Source organism: Labeo rohita, chromosome 22, assembly GCF_022985175.1.
Source record: "Labeo rohita strain BAU-BD-2019 chromosome 22, IGBB_LRoh.1.0, whole genome shotgun sequence".
Taxonomy (NCBI): domain Eukaryota; kingdom Metazoa; phylum Chordata; class Actinopteri; order Cypriniformes; family Cyprinidae; genus Labeo; species Labeo rohita.
The window spans coordinates 27,465,140-27,490,743 of NC_066890.1; the positions used below are offsets into that span (position 1 = coordinate 27,465,140).

Here is a 25,604-nt window from a genome sequence, read left to right on the forward strand (position 1 = left end):
GTGTAGTTTTGGTAATTACATTCTTTCTTTATCCTGACCCCCTGACGAAGATGAAAGGAAGCTTTCACCATTTCTGAACTACGGGAGAGGAAAATATTTCAAATTCACACCAGGCCAACGCTCCAGTAACTGACGTGTTGACAGCGGTTTTAAAACTGGAGAGCGTTGCGTTACAATGGTGCAATGCCAAAAATGGCACTGTAGGGACGTAATAGTTAAGACAGTAATGTTTCTCTCAGATTATGGGCGCAAGCCCTTTGAATTCTCGCTGTACCTGTTTGCGAGGCTCGGTGAAGGAGGGTGGTCTGCAGCTGTGCGCGTCTGACTTTTTGGCACGAGACCCATCCAGTGTTATCCAGTTCACTTTTTGTTAGGCTTAATCGCAGCGTGTGTCACTCATTACAAAGGTTATGGCTCAAAGTCAAGTCGTGATAATTATTTGTTCGGGAAAAAAGAATTTATACACTATGGTAATAATGAAAGTTTCAGATGAAAATAAGTTAGAAAAATAAATAATATATAAAATACTTTTATATGTGGCTATATATGGCCATAATTTAATGATGTAAGAATTACTAACAATAAAATAAAAACAAAAATAATAATAATATTAATAATAAAATAAAATAATTCATTACATATAATGTATGAATTATTATTATAGTAAATTATAATATATATTAATATATTTAGTATATATATATATATATAGTAAAAATTATAAATGAATAAATACATTTTAATTATTTGTTCAAATATGTATATGAAGAGTTCATTTGAAAATCAGTCAGTTTTCAAAAATCATGTTTTTTTATTGTTCCAATTAATCTCAAACTGCAGTTATTTTGATTAAGTAAATATAACAACAAAATAATAATAATACACCTAACTTATACAATAAAACACAATAAAAACATGATAACATAATAAAAAAAAAAAATTGGGGGAAAAGAAAAAAAAAGGAGTTATCTGTTTTTGCAAATAAACATTATTATATTATGGCAAATTATATTGCATTTAGTTTAAAAATGCATATTATGAATATTATGTGTGTGTGTGTGTGTGTGTAATGCCATAAAAATAAATTGCAAATATAATTTCATTTGAAATGACAAAAACAAGAAAAGGTGTGTGTATGAAATATATTTATATATTATAAATTCAATTCATTTTTATTTGAATATTATACACTACGGTAATGATGAAATGTCTAATGAAACTAGGTTATTAAAAAGATATAATATATGAAATATTAAAGAAAAAAACTAATTGCAATATATAGTCATAATAATGTAAGATTTACTAAAATAAATAAATAATGAGTGAATTATTATCGCAAACAACAAAATTGACTATAATAAACTTAAAATACATATTTTTGTCATATTTTTTAAATGCATTAAATATAAAATACAAGCACACATTTGCACAAATACATTCTTTTTTATTACATTATTATATTATGGCAAAAAAAATATATATTATGGATATATTTTACATAAATTACATAAAAACATTTGACATAAAAACATATATATATATATATGAAAAAAAAAAAAAAAATATATATATATATATATATATATATAAATAAATGCAGTAAATGGCCATAATATAATAATGTAAGAATTGCTAAACTATAAATATAAATACATAATATAATATAAATGAATATAAGTAAATAAAATGAATGGATAAAAAAATATTTTAAAATTATTAATAAACAATGTGTGAATTATTATAGTAAATTAGAATAGTAATAAAATAATAAATACATTTTAATTATTTGTTCAAATACAAACACACACAAACACACATATTTGCACAAATACATACTTTTTTATTGCATTATATTATAGCAATATATATTGCATTTAGTTTCAAAAATGTATATTATAAATATTGTGTCTGTGTGTGTGTCTACAATGCTATAAACATAAATTATGAATATAATTACATTTAAACTTACAAAACCAAGAAAAAGTGTGTGTATATATGAAATATATTCATACAGTATAAATCCAATTACAATTTATTTGGTAACACTTTATTTGAAGGTGTCCTTGTTACACGTTACATGTGCTTACTATTATTATAATAACAAACAATGATGCATAATGACATGCAAGTAACCATAAGCCAAACCTAAACCTAAACAAAGTACATGTAGTTAATTAATGTTACACAGTACCTAAATATATAATTACAGTGTAACAAGGACACCTTAAAATAAAATGTAACCATTAATTTGTATCTGATCCATATTACAGTTTATAAAAAAAAATAATTTTAAACCAATAAAATGTCTTCTAGAAAATTTTAAAAAATTTGCTTTTTTGGTGTTATACTCATTTATTACTTTATATATATATGCAAATGCACAGAAAACTTTAGTTGAGCTATATATATATATATATATATATAATATCACGTAATGCAAATGCATGAGAAGCTTGCTCCTTGACAGTGATTAAATGCATCACTGCTACATAAATATTTAGAAATACGACTCTAAATAGAGTTTAAAATGAATGAAATGCCTGAATGTAAATATCCATTGAGATCAGCTGTTCTTTTGGACCTCAATAGAGCAGATGATGCAGTTACTAATGGCGTTGCGTTAGTACAGACAGACGCGTAAAGCCACTCTGGCCGGCGACTGCATCCCCCAGCTAAATAATACAGGAGCCCAGGCCTACCTGAACCCATTTCCCAACAGAGCCAATCAAGAGTCATTTCCTGTTGTCCATCAGCGTGTCACACAAAAGCCATAAATATTGACAGGCGTCGCCAATAAAGGCAGCAATAAATCGTAGAATTGAGGGGAAAATACGGCACGGGGGCAAATAAAATCAAATAAAAAAACAGCGATCAGTCTAAACGCGAGACGGCGCGCGTGAATATGTGTGTGCGCGCGAGCCGTGCGGATGGAGGAGCGCGATCGATTCGGCCTCGACGTGGCGTGCACAACTCATTGTGGATTTGGAAAGCATTATTTTCTCAGTGAGTCGTGGAAAGGGGGGTTGGGGTAAAGTAGCGTAGTGTGTGGTACTTCAGAGAGCCTTCCCTCCCGTGACTGCATGTGTATTAGGAGTCTAATGTTCAGCTGAATAATTGATCAGGGCTGCTGTGTTTTTTTGATAATTAGTTGATAGCTTTGTAGCTTTAAGCCCTCGGATTCACTGGACGAGACTTGTTTTTTGTACACTTTCGTTTGAAACAACTGCTCAGATGGACTCGATAAATGGCCTGAGGTTTGGAGAGGTTTTGTTTTCCTTCGTTCTCATAACCTAATTTCATTTTTTCCTTCTCTCCGGATTGTGGTGCTGCTCAAGAGACTTATTAGAGTTTTGCAAAGCGTGCAGAGCGAAAAAAGGTTGCGGTTTTATTGAATATCACTTCATTAATGAAAGGCTGCCACTTGAATGAATTCAATTAATTAGCCTTTAATCACAGCGTCTAGAAGTAACCGAAAACCCTTCAGGAAAGTGCATAAGAACATATACGGTATATGCACTTTGCAGCGCTTTATTAATTGCTATAGTTTTCTAGCCAAGTATGTGGCGATGTGGCTTCACATTGATGAAGAACAGACTTTAAGAACCTGTTTCAGTTTCATTCTGAAAAGATACACAGGAAGTGTCCTTGAAGTAGAATATGACTGCTGGCAGCTGAACGCGGCACAGCAGGTGTGGATTTCCTCTTTTTTCCATTTAATTTTTAAAATCCCAGCAATAGTAGAGCCATTATACCTATACACCTGATTTGTCTGAATTTTAATATAAAATTCTCAACTTGTGCTGTTTACTGTTAGAAGTAGAGACAGACTGACACATACTGGCATCTAGAATAAAAAAAAATAAAAAAATGAATATTTGTAAAAAAAAAAAAAAAAAATAAATAAATAAATGAATATAAAATATTTTTAAAAAATAACTTTTTAAATTATTATTATTATTATTTGTAGAAATCGGTTTAGACTAATATATACTCGGTTCAAGAGTAAATAAAGTAAAAATTAAATATATAAATAAGTAAAATTATTTAATTAATTTAGAAAATATTTTAAAAAATCATTGTGTTTATTTAAGTGATTATCAATAATAAAAACCCCAATATTATAAGGACAGATTTGTACAGAAAAAAGTCATTAAAATATAAAAACAAGAAATTAGATATTTAGATTAGATATTTTGGATTTAGAAATTTACTTAATTTACTCTCCCTCCTGTCCCCATGCCCTTGCGATTTTCTTTCTTCTGTTGAACGCGAAATGAGACATTTTCAACAATTTTACTGTCCATACGGCTATTGCTCTATATTATAACTCTTTTAAAGTCATATACTAGCTTTTCACTATAATAGTTTGTTTCTAAACATTTTGAGCACATTTTAATGTCACAGCTATGAATTTACATTTTGGATTTAAAAATATTATTTCCCCTTTTCATGTCGTTCCAAGCCCTTGTGATTTTCTTTCTTCTGTTGAACATGAAATGAGACATTTTTAACAATCTTAGCTGCAATTTTCCATAATGAAAGCATTTTCTGGGCCAGTGGCCACATATGTGACCCTGGACCACAAAACCAGTCTTAAGTCGCTGGGGTATATTTGTAGCAATAGCCAAAAATACATTGTATGGGTCAAAATTATTGATTTTTCTTTTATGGCAAAAATCATTAGGAAATTAAGTAAAGATCATGTTCCATGAAGATATTTTGTAAAATTCCTACAGTAAATATATCAAAACTTAATTTTTGATTAGTAATATACATTGTTAAGAACTTCATTTGGACAACTTTAAAGGCGATTTTCTCAATATTTTGATTTTTTTGCACCCTCAGATTCCAGGTTTTCAAATAGTTGTATCTCGGCCAAATATTGTCCTATACGAACAAACCATACATCAATGGAAAGCTTATATATTCAGCTTGCATGATGATTAATTTTGAAAAATTGACCCTTATGACTGGTTTTGTGATCCAGGGTCACAAATGTAGTCCATATGGCTATTGCTCTATATTATAATTCTTTTGACGTCATATAACAGCTTTTCAATACAATAGTTTGTATCTAAACATTTTGAGCACATTATAAATTGTGCAGCTATAAATTGACACAGGTTCAAAAACACACCTTTCAGATTTAAATGTTTAATTTACTCTTCCTCATGTCGTACCATGCTCTTATGATTTTCTTTCCTCTGTTAAACACAAAATGAGATATTTAGCAAAATCTTAGCAGTGATTTTCCATAATAAAAGCATTTTCGACATTCACCAAAAAGGTGGTCCATACAGCTATTGCTCTATATTACAACTCTTTGTCTTTTGGGAAACACATCTAAAATAAATTGTGATTCCCTGAAAATATTGCCCTCCACCTCAGCTTAAGAAAAACTTTAGAAAAACATAAGAATTATTGCATTTATTATGAAACTTAAGGACTATTAAAGCACTTTTATTGGAATTTTTTGGCTGTTGGTGTCAAAATTCTTTCATTGTATGAAAAAGAGCTGCTCTCTGAAATATCTCCTTTTGTGTTCCTCAAAAGAAAGATGTACACTGTAAAAAACAATTTGTTGAGTCAACTTAAAATAATTTGTAACCTGGCTGCCTTAAAATTTTAAGTTCAGTCAATTCAAAAAAAGTTTATTCAACTTGAAATGTTAACTTATACTAAGTGACAACTTAGATTTGAGTTGATTCAACTTATATCTTTTAGTTAACTGAACTCTGTACACTGTAAAATATAAAAAACACAATTTGTTGAGTCAGCTTAAAATAATGTGTTACCCTGCTGCCTTAAAATTTTAAGTTCAGTCAACTAAAATAAGTTTAGTCAACTTGAAATGTTAAGTTGTACTAAGTAACAACTTAGATATTTGTGTTTGCTAAACTTAACAGATGGGTAAGTAACCCAGCTGCCTTAAAAATTTAAGTCGATTCAACTCTTAGTATAATTTTAACATTTCAAGTTGACTAAACTTTCTTTGAGTTGACTGAACTTAAAATTTTAAGGCAGCCAGGTTACAAATTATTTTAAGTTGACTCAACAAATTGTTTTTTACAGTGTACATGTAGGTTTGGAACAACATTAGGGTGAGTAAACTATGATAAAATGTAAATTTTTAGGTAAACTTTATTGTTTAAACGTAAGTTACTGGAATACGGTCAGCCATTTCTCCCGAGTCGCAATTATATCAGCCATTGAAAAACCCATATGGGTTGAGCACTAATTAGAAGCAGCATTTATAGTCTCATTCATCTCTGTGATGTCCTGAGATGTTTGACATGTCCCACTAAACTCGGCTGAATGCCGTCACGTGTTGTTTTTATTGTGGGATGACATGATGAGGGGCTGCTGAGGGGCTCCGATCAAACTCTGGGTGTTTCACAGGTCAAGAGTCACACTCGGGAGAGCGTTAATGCAGTCACCGTGGGAACTGATCAATCTCTATTCCCCGTCTCGATCGATCAAACGCCCCTCCTCCAGCCCCAGCATCAGCCAGCCGCTCCACCGAGTGGCTCGGCGTCCACTTGCTAGCCTTGGACGAGTCCCAAACCTGCTCACCTGCATGCTAACACATGAATTATGGGCATCTGTTTATCCCCCCTCACAGAGAAAGAATACCATGAGGTCTTCACAGATTTAGCTACTACAAGGAATGCAAATGTTTTCCCAAAGATATTTTGTGACATCTCAATTTACATTGCTGTCAGGCATGGTGAAAGCCTACATAATCTATGTGTCCAATGGACACGACATCACTGGGACAATATTACAGCATGAATAGTTCGCATTGCTGAGAGTCAGTTTCTGCATCCAGCCTATCTTAGACTGTTGCAACACATTACATGTGACATATCCAAACATTTTTAGGGCCATTTACAATATTTAGTCCATATGGCTATTGCTTTATATTACAACTCTTTTAAAGTCTTATAATGGATTTTCTTGTGGGAAACACATTGAAAATAAATAGTGATTCACTGAAAATCTTGCCCTCCACGTCAACTCACAAACACAAGATTTGTGGGGTTCACTGGGAAATTTTAGGGCTATTAAAACACTTTTATTGAAACTTTATGGCCCTTGGAGTCCATATTCTTTCATTGTTTGAAAAAGAGATGCTCTTTTTGTGTTCCTCAAAAGAAAGGGTGATTAAATTATGATCATATTCTTATTTTAGGTAAACTGTATCTTTAAAACGCATCAGTTACTGGAATACGATCAGCCATTTGTCCCGATTATAGATCATTAGTACACATTAGTGTACATTAGTTCACATTACAACTCCTGCAACGCTCTTTCACTAGGCTCTATCCCATAAGAAGCAACATCGGACTCTAAAATAAGTCCGGAGAGAGAGTGAGATGCCAGACAGCTCCCTCAGAGGAGCACGGGTATGAAGCAATGCGGCCGCAGCGGCTGGTGGCCACCTGCTCAAAGTCCCAGCATGCTTATCAGACCCCCTGGCAGCAAGAGAGCAAGACAGCAAACAGAGGCCCTGCCATGACAAACAAGCCAGGAGATTTCCACAAGATCAGTGAAAAGCGAGGCCAAATAAACCAGGCCCTTCAGTCTCGAGCATCCAAAGCACGTCAAATCAGCTCCCGCGGGATAGCTAAAGAGGAAGCCAGAATGTGACACCTCAGCATAAATTGTTAGCACTTCCTCCGGGGAGTCAGGGACACTTAGATTATCCCCCATGAGTGTAACCGTACATAGGTTTCCAAAAACGATTAGTGTTGATAAAGAGATCAACTAAACTCAGGCACACAACTTTTGCTACCATTATGATCAATGAGACCTTAAAGGAGTTTTTAGCGCACTTCCAGAATTAAAATTTCCTGGTAATTTACTCACCCCCCATGTCATCCAAGACGTTCATGTCTTTCTTTCCTCAATCGAAAAGAAATGAAGTTTTTTGAGGTGGAGTTTTTCTCCATATAGTGGATTTCAGTGGTGGTCAACAAGTTGAAGGTCCAAACTGCAGTTTCAATGCAGCTTCGAATAGCTCTACAGCAGAATAAGGGTCTTATCTAGCGAAACAATTGTCCATTTTCTAAATAAAATTCAAACTTATATACTTTTTAACCACAAATGCTTGTCTCGCACTAGCTTGACTTCACTCGTTACATAGTCATTTTTCCAACGTGATTACGTAATGCGTGAAGTTGTGGATGCAGAGCTACTGCGAGACAAGCATTTGTGGTCAAAAAGTATATAAATGTGTATTTTTTTTTAGAAAACGACCAATCGTTTTGCTAGATAAGACCCTTGTTCCTCGTCTGGGATCGTGTGGAGCCCTTTGAAGCTGCACTGAAACTGCAATTTGGACCTTTAACTTGTTGGACATTGAAGTCCCCAATAGAATGACTGGATTTCAGACATGAAATTGCAATAAGCAATGAGTTAGCACCAATAGCCTCATGGTTAGCACGTTGACATATAGCGCCGTTGCGCTGCGGGCGTCCCGAGTTCGAATCCCGGCTTGTGGACCTTTCCCGATCCCACCCCCTTCTCTCTCTCCCACTTTGCTTCCTGTCTAACTGCACTGTCCTGTCTAAATGAAGGCATAAAAATAAATCTTTAAAAAGATATTTAAAAATGTGACCAGCTTTAGCAATTGGACTCGCTAAAGTTAATTAAACAGAATGAAAAAACAGGGACCTAAGTCATTAATACATGAAAAATGTCTCTTGACAAATGTCTCTTTTGGCATGGACAAGTATTGGACCAACCTATTCATGTTTTCTTATATAAACTGCATTAAAAACTGCTGTAAAAATCACCAACAGAAGGGAAACATCCAACATCAAATACTATTTGCCAGCCTGGCAGAAAGGATGTGTGTATAGCAGCGTATGAACAGATGTCCACAGAAGACAATTCAAAGCTTACCGCCTGACAGCACCATTGAAGCGCACTTCAAACCTCACCTGTAGTTTTGCCGACCAGCAACGTTGATCCACATCCAAGAGGTCAAAAGATTTCGGATGGGATTTATTTTCTTTTTACCTCTTCGTATCTCTTTTTCTCCCTTCCTCATATTTATGCAAATGTGATTGTGGACCGCACACTCTCACAGCCTGCCTTCAGTTGTAAATAAATCATTCGTCTCATTCTGTTCATTAATGGGCACTCAAGGAGATTCTATTAATCTGTTCATTAGGGCACTTCAAAAACAACAAAAAAAATACTTATTAAAAGCAGTTCCAGCTGCGTAAGCTCGTTACTCGCGCCTTAACAATGCTCGTGGCACTCTACCAAAATAAAAAAAATGGCTCGGATTTTAAAAAAAAAGGTTGTATTTGGCAATTTGGAGTCTATTCTATTATCAACCCTTTCAGGCAGGGATGAATAAATATTACATTTGGATATCCAATGAGATATATTTGCACATCATTTACATAAAAAATTGCAAATAATCATTGTACATTCATTTGGCGATTTTCTTAATGCCATTCAGCGTTCCGACGAGGCAGACAGGGTCTTAGGGTCTTCTTTAGGAGCAGGACGGGGGCTCAGCAATTGATCTCTACATTGATCTAGCAATGCCTGAATGACCGTAAAGGAATTAAATTGGTTTCTAGGAGGATATGCATTTTTTATCATAAGAGAGAAGTAAAAGTAAAAGCTCTGATTTTGAAAATTTGGAAGCGCAGCACGTGAATAAACGCAAAAATCGGAATTGTAGCTATTGCACACCATATATATCTGAGGGATGCGAGATTTCAGTCCAGATATACAGATTTCACGTTAAATCGTTTTTTATTCAGTCCAGCAAAAGCTCAGATTCCTAATTTAATGCCTCTAGACTGAAATCAATAAGCGTGTTTTTATTTGGCTGACCTCCAGGTATTTTTCCAGCACCTTACACCACCGGCTCATCTAGATAAACATTAACACCTGATTGCCATCTTATTTTTAGCTTGTCATGATTATACAGCTGAATTTACAGTCTGTGAGTCTGCTTGGGTTTATTTCTGTGATCCATGCTGAAAAAATACTAATCACATCAACTGTATGACTGTGTTAAACATTAAAATGCAGCATATTTTGCCAGTGTTGCTGGTTGATAATTGATAATATACATCATTTTTATACACATGAGCACAATGTATTTCTGAGCAAACTCGTTGTTAAAAAAAAAGGTCTATTTGTTTCATGAATGATAAACCCAAAATTGTAAAAATGAGAAACTTTAAGTAATCAAAATTATAAGACCAGTTGTCAGAATTATAAACCCAATTGTCAAATGATAAACCTAAACTTGTCAAAATGATTAGACCCAAAATTATTCAAATGATACATTTTCAAAATTATAAATCAGTTATTAAAATGATAAACCCAAAACTGTCAAAATTATAAACCCATTTGTCAAATGATAAAGCTAACATTTTCAAAATGATAAACCCAAAATTGTCAAAATGATAAACCCACAATTAATCAAAACAATAAACCCAGTTGTCAAAATGATAAACCCAACTGATAAACCTAAAATAGTCAAAATGATAAATTATCAAAATGGTGAACCAGAAATTGACAAAATTATAAACCCAATTGTCAAATGATAAATCTAGTTTTCAAAAGGATAAACCCAAAATTGTCAAAATTATAAACCCAAAACTGTCAGAATTATAAATCCAATTGCTGAATGATAAGCCCAAAATTGTCTAAAAGATAAATCCAAAATTATCAAAATGATCAACCCAAAATTGTCAAAATTATAAACCCAATTGTTGAATGATAAACCTAAAATTGTCAAAATGATGCACCTAAAATTTTCAGAATAATAAACCCAACTGTTAATTGATAAACCAAAAATTGTCAAAATGATAAACCCAATTGTCCAAAAAATAAATAAATAAATTAAAATGATAAACCAAGTTGTCAAATGATAAACTTAAAGGAATAAACCCAAAATGATCAAAATGATAAACCAACAATTTGTCAAAAAAATTATAAACCCAACTGTTGAATGATAAAGCTAAAATTTTCAAAATTATAGACCCAGTTGTCAAATGATAAACCCAAAATTATTAGAATGATAAATCCACAATTTGTGAAAATTGCATTGAAATTGATAGATACTGTAAACAATGATGCTATTTTCTTTGCAAATTGCTTGGAAACTTATTCCTTCGTAAATTGGCAAATTCAATTTAGGAATAGTTTCAATATTACTTAGAAATAGTAAAAGTAGTTTTGTGAATGATTTAAACAAATTAATTCTTCTCATTTTTCAAACAAGGTCCAATAAACAGAAACCTTTGTACATATTTGATGTATGCAATTGTATGCTGTTAATGTTTTTTTGTGTAAATTGTTCATAAAAACATTTTTATGTAAATTGTGAAATTTACAGAAATGAATGGTGTTAATAATATTTAAAAATAGCAAAAATACCAGGCCAAAAAAACTTATGAACTTATGTGCTTATGCACATATTTGAATGTCAGTTGTGTAAATCATTTCCTGTGTGAATTGTTCAAATTGTACACTTTCTTAAACTGCTGTATTCAAATTTAGTTTTAAGAATAATAATAAACTCTATTTTTACAGTTGTACACAGAAATGCATTCTGCTTGTTTTTTTATGAAAGAGGCCCAATGAACACCAACCTTTGTAGGTATTTAAAAAAAAAAATTGCATTAATTTCCACCGATTTCAGAAGAACACGTAATTAAATAGTACAAATATTTTTTCCAAACGATTTTAAAAAACGCAAATGATGCTTACATTTGAAAGCCATTGTGTCTCAAACATACAAAGTCACTACCTCCAGTGTTAGAGGACATAGCTTGCCTGTCATAAGTTCGCTTCACAGACCCCAGTTACACATAGCGGTGACAGTGCAAAGGGAAGTGAGCTGACATGGAAACAGCGGTGTCAGACGCACTTTAAAAGGTCAGCGATGCCTTCTCTGCCCATCTGACGTGTTGTTGGCAGCGGCCCCGGTCTGCTGTGTCTTCCCCTGCTTTGACTCATGGCACCCTCATCCCTGTTTGATGACCCAAAAGCGCCGGGCATCAGAGGCTCGTGTGGGGGCAAGGCCTTTGATGAGAACGCCTGTCAAAAAACAAACCAAATGACAGGTTTCTTTGTAGAACGGGCATGTCTTGAAACATGAGATGTGTTAACAATGCCAAATGCATATATTTGCTTCTTGCAGGCCTAGTATTTCGAACCAGGAGAATGTATAAAATTAGGCTATACAGTATTGATTGTACAGTTGATATAAGTGATGCAATGATACCAAACAAGAAGAGGTCTGATTGGCTTTCTGAGGCTTTTGCTTTGCCGGATTTGGAAATCCATTCTTTCAATTGATTTCGTAGCATTTGTTATGACTATGAGAGCAGCACAAACAAGAATCGCAAGCAGTCAAAACAATCCCAACCAGATATCGATGGAGCCTCCCAAGGTAGCAGGAGGCATTTCATTCACGTTATCTTTGCCTTGAGAAACCACAAGAATTATTTTCACGACTCGCTGTTCTCACGAGACTTCATAATCATTACATTTCTGTATTTTCATGACCCTTTTGTGAACTTTTCTCATGGGTGAATTGAGACTCAAAACCATTTAGTGTGCAGTTCTTCAACTGTCCGCACTGAAATAGCCAGACGGGGACTCGTTTACACTACTTTTCCTCATTCTTGCCGACATCGGACTCAAAGAGCTCTTTTCACCCCTTGCCTTTAATAATTGACCAAGGGAGCCGTGAGAACCCAGGTGGGTGACAATGAATGCGTTGTTGGAGCCGCTCAACTCCTGTGCGAGAGCGTTTCGATGTACGTGCTTCTTACTGCGCTACGCTAAACACGCTACTTAATCACGAGGGACAAATGAAGCCGTATCACCGGACAAACAGATTAATTAACAGCAGTGGAAAACAGTGACATTTGGTGAAGTTCACATGAAAACGACCTATTGTGACCTGAAGACCAATATTGATTTCCTACTGGCTGTCCAAACTACCAACACAGAGACACATGGACAAAGGTTGAAATAACACTCACTGTGACTGAAAAATCAAAATAAAATGGCATTTGTAACCCATTTCGACTAGATATTATCCATATGAGATGTTTGAAATCCTTCAAAACTTCAAAGAGTTAATCAAGGTTAAATTCAAAATTTTTTTAAGCATTCAGAACATGCTTGAAAAAGTATACACTTCTTACACATTTGTCGGTCTCTCCTCAGGTTGACGACCAAATGAAGCTTCTCCAAAACTGCTGGAGTGAACTCCTCATCCTGGACCACGTTTTCCGGCAGGTGATGCACGCCAAAGAGGGCTCCATCCTCCTGGTCACGGGGCAACAGGTGAGCGTCCGCTTCGGTCTCCTCCATTCCTCCCCGTAGATCTCATCAGGCCTTTTTTGCCAGTGTGGATCAACATCCTTTAAAGTGCTATCGACTGCCCCGGCCACTCCATTAAAAATAGATTACGCTTAGGTATAAACTAATGTGGCCAGAATAATCAATTGTACACTTCTTATCAAGTGCGTGGTGAACGAATAAATAAAATGGTTGGTTAAGCATGCACGAGTCATCGCGGCGAAGAAGGGATGAGAGACACAGAGAGAGACGGACAGGGAGGGAAAGCAGAAGATATGTATGATTTACCTCAGTCGTCTCTGAGGAACATCGCTGGACGGACGCCTCAGGCTCAGCTGAAGTTTTCTGCACACGAGGACCTTTAATTCAGTCTTCGGCTCCTGCACATGCACACACACTTCCAGAAGATGTTTAAACTGCTTATAAATAAATATGCTTCTGTCCGCCTGTCAGTAAGGCTTGAGTTTAATTTTTAATTCTATGTTTTCCCTCCTCCCTCTCCTGCTCAACAAAGTGATCTCCAACTGTAGTGACAGCTCAAACACAGGGACTCGTGAGCAACGCAACTTTTCGGAAGAGTTCACAGCTTATCGGAGGATTGTGTAGTAAAACAGAAAGTGAATTATAGGTGATAAATGATATGATAAACATGACAGAGATACAGAGAGGTCATGTAAGGATGAGAGCAAAGTTCAGGAAATATGGATTGGTGCCTTTTCATGGCTGTGGTCTAGCGGTTAACACACACACTCTGGTAAATCATACAGCGAGCGATGCGAGTTCTAATCCAGCTCCTGACGTCATTTCCACCAAGTCAACTAAAGGAGGGAGAAAACACAAATTTGACACATTTAATGTCTCAAAAACATCTCAGTAGCTTCTTCTAAATCGTTATGAGAATAAATGCTAAATAAACTCATTCTCTAGTAAATTATACAGCCATCAACTCAGGTTGGTATCCAGCGCCCAACCAAGTCGACTAAATGATAGAGAAATTAGACCTCTTTAATGTCTTGAAAACATCTCAGTTGATTCTTCTAGGCCGTTATGAGATTAAATGATGAACAAACTCACATTCTCTAGTAAATTATACAGCCATCAACGCGGGTTCGAATCCAGCTTCCGACGTGATTTCCACCAAGTCAACTAAAACACAAATGAGACATCTATAATGTCATAAAAAATATCTCAATTGATTCTTCTAGACCATTATGAGAATAAATGCTAAATAAACTAATTTTCTAGTAAATTATACGTCCATCAACACGGGTTCGAATCCAGCTCCTGACGTGATTTCCACCAAGTCAACTAAAACATAAATGAGACATCTATAATGTCATAAAAAATATCTCAATTGATTCTTCTAGACCATTATGAGAATAAATGCTAAATAAACTCATTCTCTAGTAAATTATACGTCCATCAATGCAGGTTCGAATCCAGCTCCCAACGCGATTTCCACCAAATCAAAAAAAGGTTTGAGAAAACACAAATTAGACATCTTTAATATCTCAAAAACATCACAATTGTTTCTTCTAGACCATTATGAGATTAAACTGTGAACTAACTCACATTCTCTGGTAAATTATACATCCATCAACGCAAGTTCGAATCCAGCTCCCGACGTGATTTCCACCAAGTCAACTAAAGGACCCAGAAAACACAAATTAGACATATTTAATGTCTTAAAAACATCTCAATTGATTCTTCTATGATGTTATGAGATTAAATGATGAACAAACTCACATTCTGTGGTAAATTATACAGCCATCAACGTGAGTTCGAATCCGGCATCTTTAACATATATCAAAAATGTCTAAATTCTTTCTTCTAGACCAGTGGTTTTCAAACCGGTCCTGGAAGCACCCCTGCCCTGAACATATTGTATGTCTCCCTTATCAGACACACTCAATTCATTTTGTGCAGTTTCTACTAACAAGCTGATGAGTTGAATCAGGTGTGTTAGATGAGGGAGACATACAAAATGTGCAGGGCAGGGGTGCTTCCAGGACCGGTTTGAAAACCACTGTTCTAGACCATAATGAGACTAAATGGTGAATGAACTCACATTCTCTGATAAATTATACAGCCATCTACGCAGGTTTGAATCCGGCCCTGACACAATTTCCACCAAGTCAACTAAATGAAAGAGAAAACACAAATTATGCATCTTTAATGTCTCAAAAATATTTTAAACTGTTTTTTCTAGACCATAATGAGATTAAATGATGAACAAACTCACATCCTCTAGTAAATTATACAGCCATCAATGTGAGTTCAAATCCGGTTCTCCCAACTATATACTATATATAAATATTTTTATAGCTTTATACTTTGTCCATGTTATCATTTGGGACAAAGTTGATACTCAAAGGAAACACAACTGAGGACTCCACAATTTGATTCGTTTGGCTAGTGTGAAAGTGGTTTCTAGCCGTCTGAGCCATGAACGAGCAACCTCTGAGCGATAAAATCTGAGAAATCTTGTTAGATATCACATCTGGAGATCTGTGAGAGCTCACAGCGCTCGCTAGCTTTGATTTGTCTGGATTGCGAGTGCTCCGCGTAGCGTGCCTCTATGTTTGATTAGCGAGGTCTGGCGGAGGGTTGGGGGCGGGGTGGAGGAGGGCCAGACCTTGTTTGCATATTTTGCCTAATGAACAGCTGGTGCTGAAAAAAAGCCTTTGGGGAGAGAGAAGGCAAAGACTCAAACAGTTCATTACGTCCTATTATTCCAGAGCAGACTACTGACAGCCCGGCCACACAACACACTCGTGCAAGAACACGGGCTTATGCATAACAAACAAACGCTCTGCCAGTTGTTAAAGCAATATTGTAATTCAGTGTAATATAACTACAGACCGACATGTACTGCATGTGTGTGTATATATATATATATATATATATATGTATTTAAATATATATTTTTAAATAGAATTTTCCTTTAAAATAAAAATTAAATAAACTTTTTAAGTAATTGTAATGATATATAATAATAATTAAAAATATATTTGAAGTTTTTTAGTTACATTTGTTTAAATTTAGCTACACGACAACACTGTCAGCGACTGTCAGTTGAACTGCCCACCGTCTCTCATCTTGTTTGAGGACATGTCATTGTTTCTCCCTAGTGTTGGTATGCCACAAAGCACTGTGGGGGATCAGTCCTAAAGTGCTGCGACACATGACACTACATGGGCGGCTTTCCAATATGTCACAGACCTATCTCCCCTTCCACCCCTTCTTTTGCTTTGTCTGTCTGTCTCTCACTCTAAAGGTCCCAGTCTTTCAGAAGAATCCAAATCATTATAATCATATTCATACAGGTCTCAGTTTTTTGTCAAGATCAAGCATTCACTGATATTTTCCATGTCAGATTGAATTAGGGAATATTGCTGGAAATGATTTGCCGTGTGTTCAGTTGAGTCAACCATCATTATGGAACAAAAATGTAACACATATCATATATTTTACTAACATTTTGTATGGTTCGTTCACCTATATTTCCAGTAGTGTATATTTTTTAAATACGTAAAGATTTATATTGATATAAATATGCATAATTTTTAAATTTTAAATTTTATTAGTATTAATGTTTGTTAAATATTTTCAATATTTTGCATTATTATTTGTGTTATTTAAGTGTAATCCCACTACTTTAACTGGTTACTAATGCTTGGGGCACTTGGTCATTTGGTAAAATCCCGGTAATTGACAACTTCAGCAGCTTCACATGGGCCTCAAAGAGATCCACAAAAACAGCCAGTGAGAAATGCGCAATCCTCCAGCCAGGACTTTAAAAAATTCCACTCATCATATTTACACAATAAATAAATTCCAATCCGCCCGCGTTTTTAATTGCAAATCCAGCTCAGAGGGAGCTCTCCTTACGCTTAGGAGGCCCGTAGTCTACCTTCTTCCAGAAACCCTGGCGCAGTCAATTATGGTAATGAATTGTCAATAAATATAAAAATTTAATATGGCCTGCTTACAGTGAGTGGCAGCTAAGGACTTGCCTCCAAGACAAATTTGCTGCTGCTGCAGATATTAAGTGCACCTGAAAGGGGAGGAGAGGGCCACGGGGGTCCCACGCAGGGTTCGGCACCGGTAGCCTGGGGGACCTCCAGGGGCCCCCGCTCACTCGCGCCTCTCCAACCCCCACCGCCCTCGTCTGGCGCGGGGCGCTGGGGTCCGAGGGTCTGGGCACCAGGGATGGAGAAACGTGCAGCTCTTCCCCGTTCGGTTTGATGCTGATTATCATTCAGACCTCGGCCCAGCGCACTGTCCCTGCTGTGCGGAGAGAAGCCTGGGAAGGAGAGAAAGGGAGAGAGGCGTATGAATCGTAGAGCTGCCAGAGCTGGTTACATGCTTACTTCAGACGGCGCTGAAAAACTCGAAAGGTGGTGCCAAGTGCCGTCTGGCTGATTGAACTTTAAAAGTAAAAGGACTCAAGAAATAGAATTTTCGATGAACAAGGAACAAGGCCTAAACTTTTCCCTAAAACATTCCCAACAACCCTTTTTGCCATTAAATATGCACAGCGAGTCTTCCAAACAAATACGAGCTCATCTTCTCGAAATAAACTTTTCTGTATTAGTAGCATTTCTGTTCCAAAACGTCCAAATACGTAAAGAAGTAACTCAGTGATTACCTCAGGTTGACACTTGAGCAACCAATGGAACATGGAAGAGTGTTCTAAAATTCTTTCAATCGTCAAATTATTTTAAAAATTCCGCTCGTAGTAGTATCTCTCTATACCTGAGATGTTTCAAACCTTCAGAGATCTGGCTTGTTCCTTGTGGTAATACTTTTATTGTTTGTGTGTGTGAACACTCTCGCCCTTTCTCTTCTTCAGGTGGATTACGCCCTAATTGCCTCCCAAGCCGGTGCCACACTCAACAACCTCCTGAGTCACGCGCAGGAGCTGGTGAGCAAACTACGATCCCTCCAGCTGGACCAGAGGGAGTTTGTCTGCCTCAAGTTCCTGGTGCTGTTCAGCTTGGGTGAGTACAGAGAAAGGGGGTGGAGGGGTGGAGAGATGCGGGCTATGGCCTCTGTGCATTATCCAAATCTCACTTGCTTGCTCCCAAGGTTCTTGAGGGATCTTGAGATAAGCCACAAGACCGCATTCACTTCCCCCTGTACGATAAGATCATCATTATGAATGCCACCGTCTCTCCTTTACCAGCGATGCCAGAATAGTTCGCCTGGTTCAAAACAGTTGCTCCCAGAAAATTGCGTAGCTCAAAGATTCCGTTCACTTTTCATCAATCTTCAGACAGTATGCCACTAAATAAATATGCATATTACAGTAACAATCCATGAATAAAGAACCATATCATAATTTCTGGGGAAAATTGCTGTAAAGTAGAAATTAAAAGTAAATGCTGTTTCTTTTTTTTTAGTTTAATATAAACTGTGGTTTAAAAAGTGCAGTCCAGCTTTTTTGGAATTTCCAAAATTCCAAAATTCAATTGAAATTTCCAAAATTCCAAATTCCAAGTTTCTGACGTGTGCATCAACCCTGAGTGAATTACTCAGTCATGACTTGTTTCCAGCATACTTTGCATGTGCCAGATACTCACTATTTTTTATGTGCATTTTGGAAATTTAGCATGAATTTTTATGCAGTGTCCCAAAATTTGCATAAAATATGTGAATGAAAACCTAGCTAATGACAGTTTGCAAGATACTAATCAATGACATTTCATGCTAGTGGTCTTGACCTGGCATGTTTGAATCACGACCAAATTTTAAGTTTTGATAAACAAAGAAATCATTAGCTTACTGCATTTAAGTGCTTCTTTAGCTACCCAAGTGCTAAGTATACTTCCAACTTGGAAACTTACAAAACCAAGGTTGCATTTTCCTTCTAATGGAGTTAAGAAAATCAGGAGGTCGTTTGCTCCTGGAGATTTTTGTGCCGAGTGCATCCAGTTTTGCTTTTAGCTACCGGTAACCTTCAATGCCTCACTTCTGTTAGCCTGCTAGCTTTATGATCAGCGGTTCCATTGCTTGCAGGTCAAGGCAGCTCTTGAAGCCAATTCACAAAAGATGCAGGTCTCCATCATGAAAGAGCAGCATCAAGAAAACAGGACTGGCCGTCTGTTTGGCCCCATAAGAACATGGAATATTAATGCCGACCATCCACTTTTGCATCATCATATCAGTCGCGATTGTTCCGTCCTGTGGTTCCGGAAAAGAGAATATGATGTGCATAGGGCGAAGGTGCTTTGATCCCACTCGTTCCGTTTGCTACGTCCCTGAACTACCTGAAACTTTGAAGCAGGACATAAGCCTTTATGTCCAGCTCCCCAACCGCACCTTGAGAAGGTTCCTCACATCTTACCCAGACCAAAGACCGAAACGCATGAAACTCTAGACCTCTCAACCTTGCTGTGTTTATGTTGATCGGGTTTGCGTAGCGGAGGTTTTTTGGTTGCGGTTTGGGGGAGTGTTGGTGTAAATAATTTGGCGGAAACATCATCCATAATAAAACTCTCACCTGAGGGGAGTGTATCGCCCCAGGCACTGCCCCGTTCTAGCAGCTCGCCCCACCCATGCTGTGTGCCAGGCCCGGAGAGACTAAGAGACTAAGAGAACTAAGCCTAGAGATCAAAGATGGCTCCGATTAATAGTATCCTGTGGGTGAGGGGTGGCTGGGGCTCTGTGTACGTACAAGTGCGCAGATGAGAAAAAGACTTTGCCAGTTGCTATTGAGAAGCCAGGCAGAGGTTAATTAAATGAAGCATGAAAATCCCATGGTGCTTTATGAAAACTATTGGAATTATGGGAACTCAGTGGTCTCAGACCACTGCTCATTCTTGAACTCTTTTGTTGTTTTTCACAAAGGAAAATGTGGACTTTTCACTATTTAGTAAATGTAGGTTGGCAAACACATTCCGACAGTGTTGCTACAGCATTCCTTATTAAACCAGCACCAAAAAAACATTATGTTGTAATATTACAATTTCATACCAAACATTCTTTATGAATTTGGTTTATTCAAATAAATCCTAAAACAGAATCAATTATCAGCTAAATGTGCTTGTAAACCCAAGGCCACGTGTGCAAGGTCAACATTTGTAAGCCCGTCTGGCCTCCATGACATGAAAACATAAAATCCGTTGGATCAGCCCCTCTAACACTCGTTAAACGCAGTGTCTCCGTATTCCATTTACAAATGAAGCCTGTTAACGGAAATCAAAATCGCATTTACCCACGCCGTTCCACTCCCCACCGCTTTAAGTTAGTGTCTGTTCGCTCTCAACGCAGCCAAACCATTGCAATTTGTCACTGTCGGGGGAGCCCAGGGGGGCTCTTTGTAAAGCTAAGTGTCGATAAAGAGGAGGAGAGACATGAGTTGACCCGGGAGCAGTCACTTGTCTCCTCGATCCCTCTGGCTTGTCGAGAGGACCGATGGCAGTCAGCCGATCACTTCTCACGCTTTTCCGCCAGCCGAAGCGTCTCTATCTTTCCCGCTGTCAGTCTCAGTGTGTTGAATAGGTGCTTGGACTCTAGCAGGAGCTGAAGGCTTTATCAATGGTTAAATAATTACGACCAAGACATTGATTTCCTCAACAGCAGGAAAGGCGCTGAAGGGTGAACGATGGTCTTGTGCGGTTTAAAGGGGGTAGAGACAATCTTAGTGGCTATATTTGAGACGAACACCAAGATTTCTGTTGGAGCCAAACCTCTGATTGTCTCGACCTTCCAGGAACATCTTGAGGCATGTTTTACTGACTGTTTTAACTAGAAATGCCATGTTAAAATAGCAATATCCACTGAAAAATGGTGAGACATGATGCATCGACACCAAAAAGCTCATGAACGAATCATGAACACTAGCAGACTCAACTCAACCAGAGTTGTGGAAACAATTTTAGGTCAAAAAGAGAGAAATTACACCAAAAAAAAAAAACATAAAACTTCTGTCATCATTTACTCACCCTTATATCATTCTAAACCTGTATGACTTGTGCATATGTGCATTAAAAAATGTTTTTGTTCCATATGTAAACCCCCAGGTCCTACTCGCACCCGCTCTGAGCGGGACTCGAACCTGGGTCGCAAGCGTACTTTAGGAGGCTAAAGACTGCAGCCTCTTATCCGGGTCACTGTGCTAATGTAACGAGTGGGACTCAAACCCAGGTCACCGGTGCAGTAACAAAGAGGCTAAATACAGCAGCCTCTATCATCAGTCGCTAGTGCTGGCCTCTATTACACTCACCCACCTAAACCTCACTCACATCCGGGTCCCATCCGGATCATGGAACCAAGATCATGGAAGGTGGGTGCACTATCAAGAGGCTAAAGACTGCAGCTTCTAACATCAGTCACTAGTGCTGGCCTCTATTACACTCACCCCCCCAAACCTCACTCCCATCCGGATCATGGCACTAATGTAACCTCCTCACCAGGTCCTACTCGCACCCGCTCTGAGGGGGACTCGAACCCAGATCATGGAAGGCAGGTGCACCAACGAGGAGGCTAAAGACCGCAGCCTCTAGCATCAGTTGCTAGTGCTGTCCTCCATACACTCATCCCAAACCTCACTCCCATCCGGGTCACAGCACCAATGTAACCCCTGGGTCCTACTCGCACCCGCTCCAAGCGGGACTCGAACCCAGGTCATGGGAGGCAGGCGCACTAAACAGGAGGCTAAAGACAGCAGCCTCTAGCATCAGTCGTTAGTGCTATCCTCCATTACACTCATCCCAAACCTCACTCCCATCCGGGTCACGGCACCAATGTAACCCCGTCAGGTCCTACTCGCACCTGCTCCAAGTGGGACTCGAACCTGAGTCGCCGGCATAAGAGGCAGGTGCACTAACAAAAAGGTTAAAAACCCACAGCCTCTAGTTCAGTCGCAAATTAGTCTTTAAAATATATAAAAATGTTCGGGGGTGAGTGGTTATTTTTTAGCCATTATTTTTGTCTTTTTTTTGTCAATATTTTATTATGTAATAATAATTAATTTCAGCCAGTTTTACTCTGACTAAAGATAGTCAGAATTACCATTGTGTGATTTTTTTCTGGACTAAATCCACGTGATTGGGAATTTCACATGATTTCCAAAGCAGATTTCGCAACTTTTTTAAATTCCACATGGAACCAACAGAAGGTTGCTTGATTTGAATGTGACTTCCGTGTTGAGAAATTAAACCAAATATTCAAAAACTTTATTTATTAAACAAATTTATCCAGAATATGCAAAAGTCCTTGCCGTATTTTCGTATTTTCATCAACTGTTTTTTAAATTAAAATTATTGACATGATTCGCATTTTCGACTGCTCTTTATTATCGTCGCAATGTAGAGGACACAGGTACAACGGTTTTCTACTCATGGCATCAACACTTGACTACGAGATGGGATGCATCTCAAGTCCCCGAGGCTTGGCTGTGGGGTCTCTTCCAAACACCTCTGAACAACACACCATACAGTCACGGCACGCAACCATTTCTCCTTTACTCTCACTTTAAAGAAGCAAAAAAGGCTGTTCCCACATAGGTAAGCTCTAATTAAGCCAGCCCGTCTTGTTTCCTTGATCTGAATCGATACGTCTACCCTTGTGCAAAGAGAGGAGAGATCAGTAATGCATGCGCGAAGGCTCATAACAGGTGCAAATATTCATTTCCTGAAACAGACCAAATAATTTGGAAGTCGGTTGGGATTGATTAACATTCGAGGGCTGGGACGGTTCAATATTTACGCCTTGGAGACCCCAGGCCGGGGCCAAATAATGGTGCATAAAACTGCAGCTATGTCTTAATTAAATGCAAGATAATAGGGGCAGGTTTTTCTTGTGAGCCAAGCAGTTTGCCACTGACGGGTTGTAAGTCATGTGGAAGATGTGAGGCCCGGCTCTAATCAATACACATATAAAGCAAGCGCATGTGTGTGTGGACATCCTTTGAAAACGCATTGACGCGGGGATGCACACATAGGAATTTATTTTCCGTGATTTGTGACAATGCGCGCCAGCTCTTCCCAGATTTGACCGCTCACTTAAGTTGTTGTTGTCACCAAACATGCTCATTTAGATTTCGCTCAGAGGTGCAAAACCTTCCAATCAGTCCTGAGTGCTCTGATATTTTACAAATCTGGCAGAGAGGAAGAAGTGGGCCTGTGCAATGACCCTAATATTTAAGGGTTATTTCTTTTGCCCACTGTCCTTTCGCTCCACGCGACAGAAATCAAAAGCCTCACTTCTGGTGCTTCGACGAGAGGCTCTCTTTGAAACGGCAACCTCATTAGGAGCCTTAAGAGGCTTTCAGACTTTATCAGGCTTTAAAAGCCGCTGATATCTGTGGACACGGCACGACTCGGCGGCAGCGGGCTCGTGCTTTTAAAGGGAGGTGAAAGGATGGCACTTTACCTTTAGCCCCACTAGCTTTTGTCAGTCAGTTCGCCGAATTCCGGCCATTCCGCTCTGATTTCGACACTTTGCTTGTGTCGCGGCTGCAATTTGCCTTTTATCTCTTAGCTTTTTGTTCTTTATCTGTTACTACACATTACTTTATGATTAGCTTTAAATTGCAAACAACTTTAAGTGTGATTGGCAATCGTTAGCCATTAGCATCGTTATCTGAGTGTCTACAAACGCTTCAGATAAGTAACGCAGGCAGGAATCTACATCTATGGATTGACTCTTGATAAAGACGAGATGAACTCGGTGTATTACTCTTGACAGATGGAGGTTTTGTGTTGTGATTTGAAACTCAATTCTATGCTCTAATTTCGGCCTGAATTACAAATCACTGTCATTTACTTAAAAAATTACGAGAATAAAACCATAATATTATGACATTAATTTTTTGGGGTTTTTAAGAGGAAAAAAAAAAAGAGAAAGTCGTAGCATTTTGAGATTAAAGTAACCTCCATAATTTTATTCTCAGAAACATATTATTATTATTATTATTGTTCATATGTATGTAATATGTGGGATATATATATATATGTTTGTGTGTGTGTGTGTGTGTGTGTGTGTACATATTGGTTATATGTACACATGTAGTTAAATTAATAATTAAAAAGTAAAAATATTATATACATTAAAATAGTAATGTTTCAAGAAAAGAAAGATTAAGTTGTAGCATTATGCAAACATATGTAGTTAAATTAGTAAAAATTAAAAAAGCAAAAAATTACAACAATAAAACAATAATATTATGACATTAACAGTAATATTTTAAGAAAAAATATATAAGAAAGTTTTTTTTAAATGCTTTTCTTTTAAGCATTTCAAAGTAGCTAAAACTATGTACAGGTAACCTCCATAATTTTATTCTCAGAATCGTATTATTATTATTATTATTGGTCATATGTAATATGCACACATATATGTAGTGAAATTAATCATTAAAAAGTAAAAATTACGAGAATGAAACCATAATATTATGCCATTAAAATGGTAATATTCCAAAAAAAAAAAAAAAACATGAATTATGAGAAAGTTGTAGCAGTATGAGATTAAAGTAGCTAAAACTTCATTATTATTATTATTATTATTATTATTGGTCATATATAGGTAAGTTATTTTAGTAGAAGTTCTCAGAATATTATTATTATTGGTCATATGTAATATGCTTACATATATGTGGTTAAATGTATGATTAAAAAGTACAATTACAAGAATAAAACCAAAATATTATGACATTGAAATTGTAATATATGAAGAAAAAAATACAACATTTATGAAAGTTATGAATGTAGCATTATGATATTAAAGTAGCTAATACTCATCCTGACAAGATTTTATTCTCAGAATCTTATTAGTAGTAGTAGTAGTAGTAGTATTAATCTTAATATTATTATTATTGGTCATATGTAATATGCTTACATATATGTAGTTAAATTAATATTATTATTATTATTATTGGTCATATGTAATATGCTTACATATATGTAGTTAAATTAATAATTTAAAAGTATGAATTACAAGAATATAATTATAATATTATGTTTTTTTATTTAAATTATGAGAAAATTGTAACATTATGAGATTAAAGTAGCTAAAATTTATTATTAATTATTATTATTATTATTGGTAATATATAGGTAAGTGTTATTTTAGTATAATTTATATAATATAGTTTTTATTAATATTTTGAATTATCTTTTATTTTTGTGTAAATTTTACTATGTTTTCGTAATTTTACTTGCTTCTGTCAAGGCAACACTACAATTTAATTTGTATAATTCTATTTAATTTGTATAAAATGTCAGGTTATCTTATTTATATCATAT

At 36.6% G+C, this 25,604-nt stretch overlaps 1 protein-coding gene and 1 long non-coding RNA gene across 5 annotated transcripts in view; one reads left to right on the forward strand and one right to left on the reverse strand.

The window, feature by feature from the left end:
- The window catches only part of nr5a2 (nuclear receptor subfamily 5, group A, member 2), a 75,708-nt gene that overhangs the window by 31,836 nt on the left and 18,268 nt on the right, over nucleotides 1-25,604 (forward strand). For all 4 annotated transcript variants that reach the window (XR_007825253.1, XM_051094351.1, XM_051094353.1 and 1 more), the window contains 2 exons: nucleotides 13,219-13,338; nucleotides 18,209-18,356. Coding sequence is in view for 3 of the 4 variants with exons in the window: in XM_051094351.1 (XP_050950308.1) it covers nucleotides 13,219-13,338; nucleotides 18,209-18,356 (268 nt within the window). In the remaining variant the exon portion in view is untranslated. The remainder of the gene's footprint in view (nucleotides 1-13,218; nucleotides 13,339-18,208; nucleotides 18,357-25,604) is intronic.
- On the reverse strand, nucleotides 9,967-14,174 carry LOC127153325 (uncharacterized). The gene is made up of 3 exons (XR_007825254.1): nucleotides 13,642-14,174; nucleotides 13,197-13,444; nucleotides 9,967-12,078 (listed from the first exon to the last, which is right to left on the reverse strand). It is a non-coding gene; the product is annotated as an uncharacterized LOC127153325 (long non-coding RNA).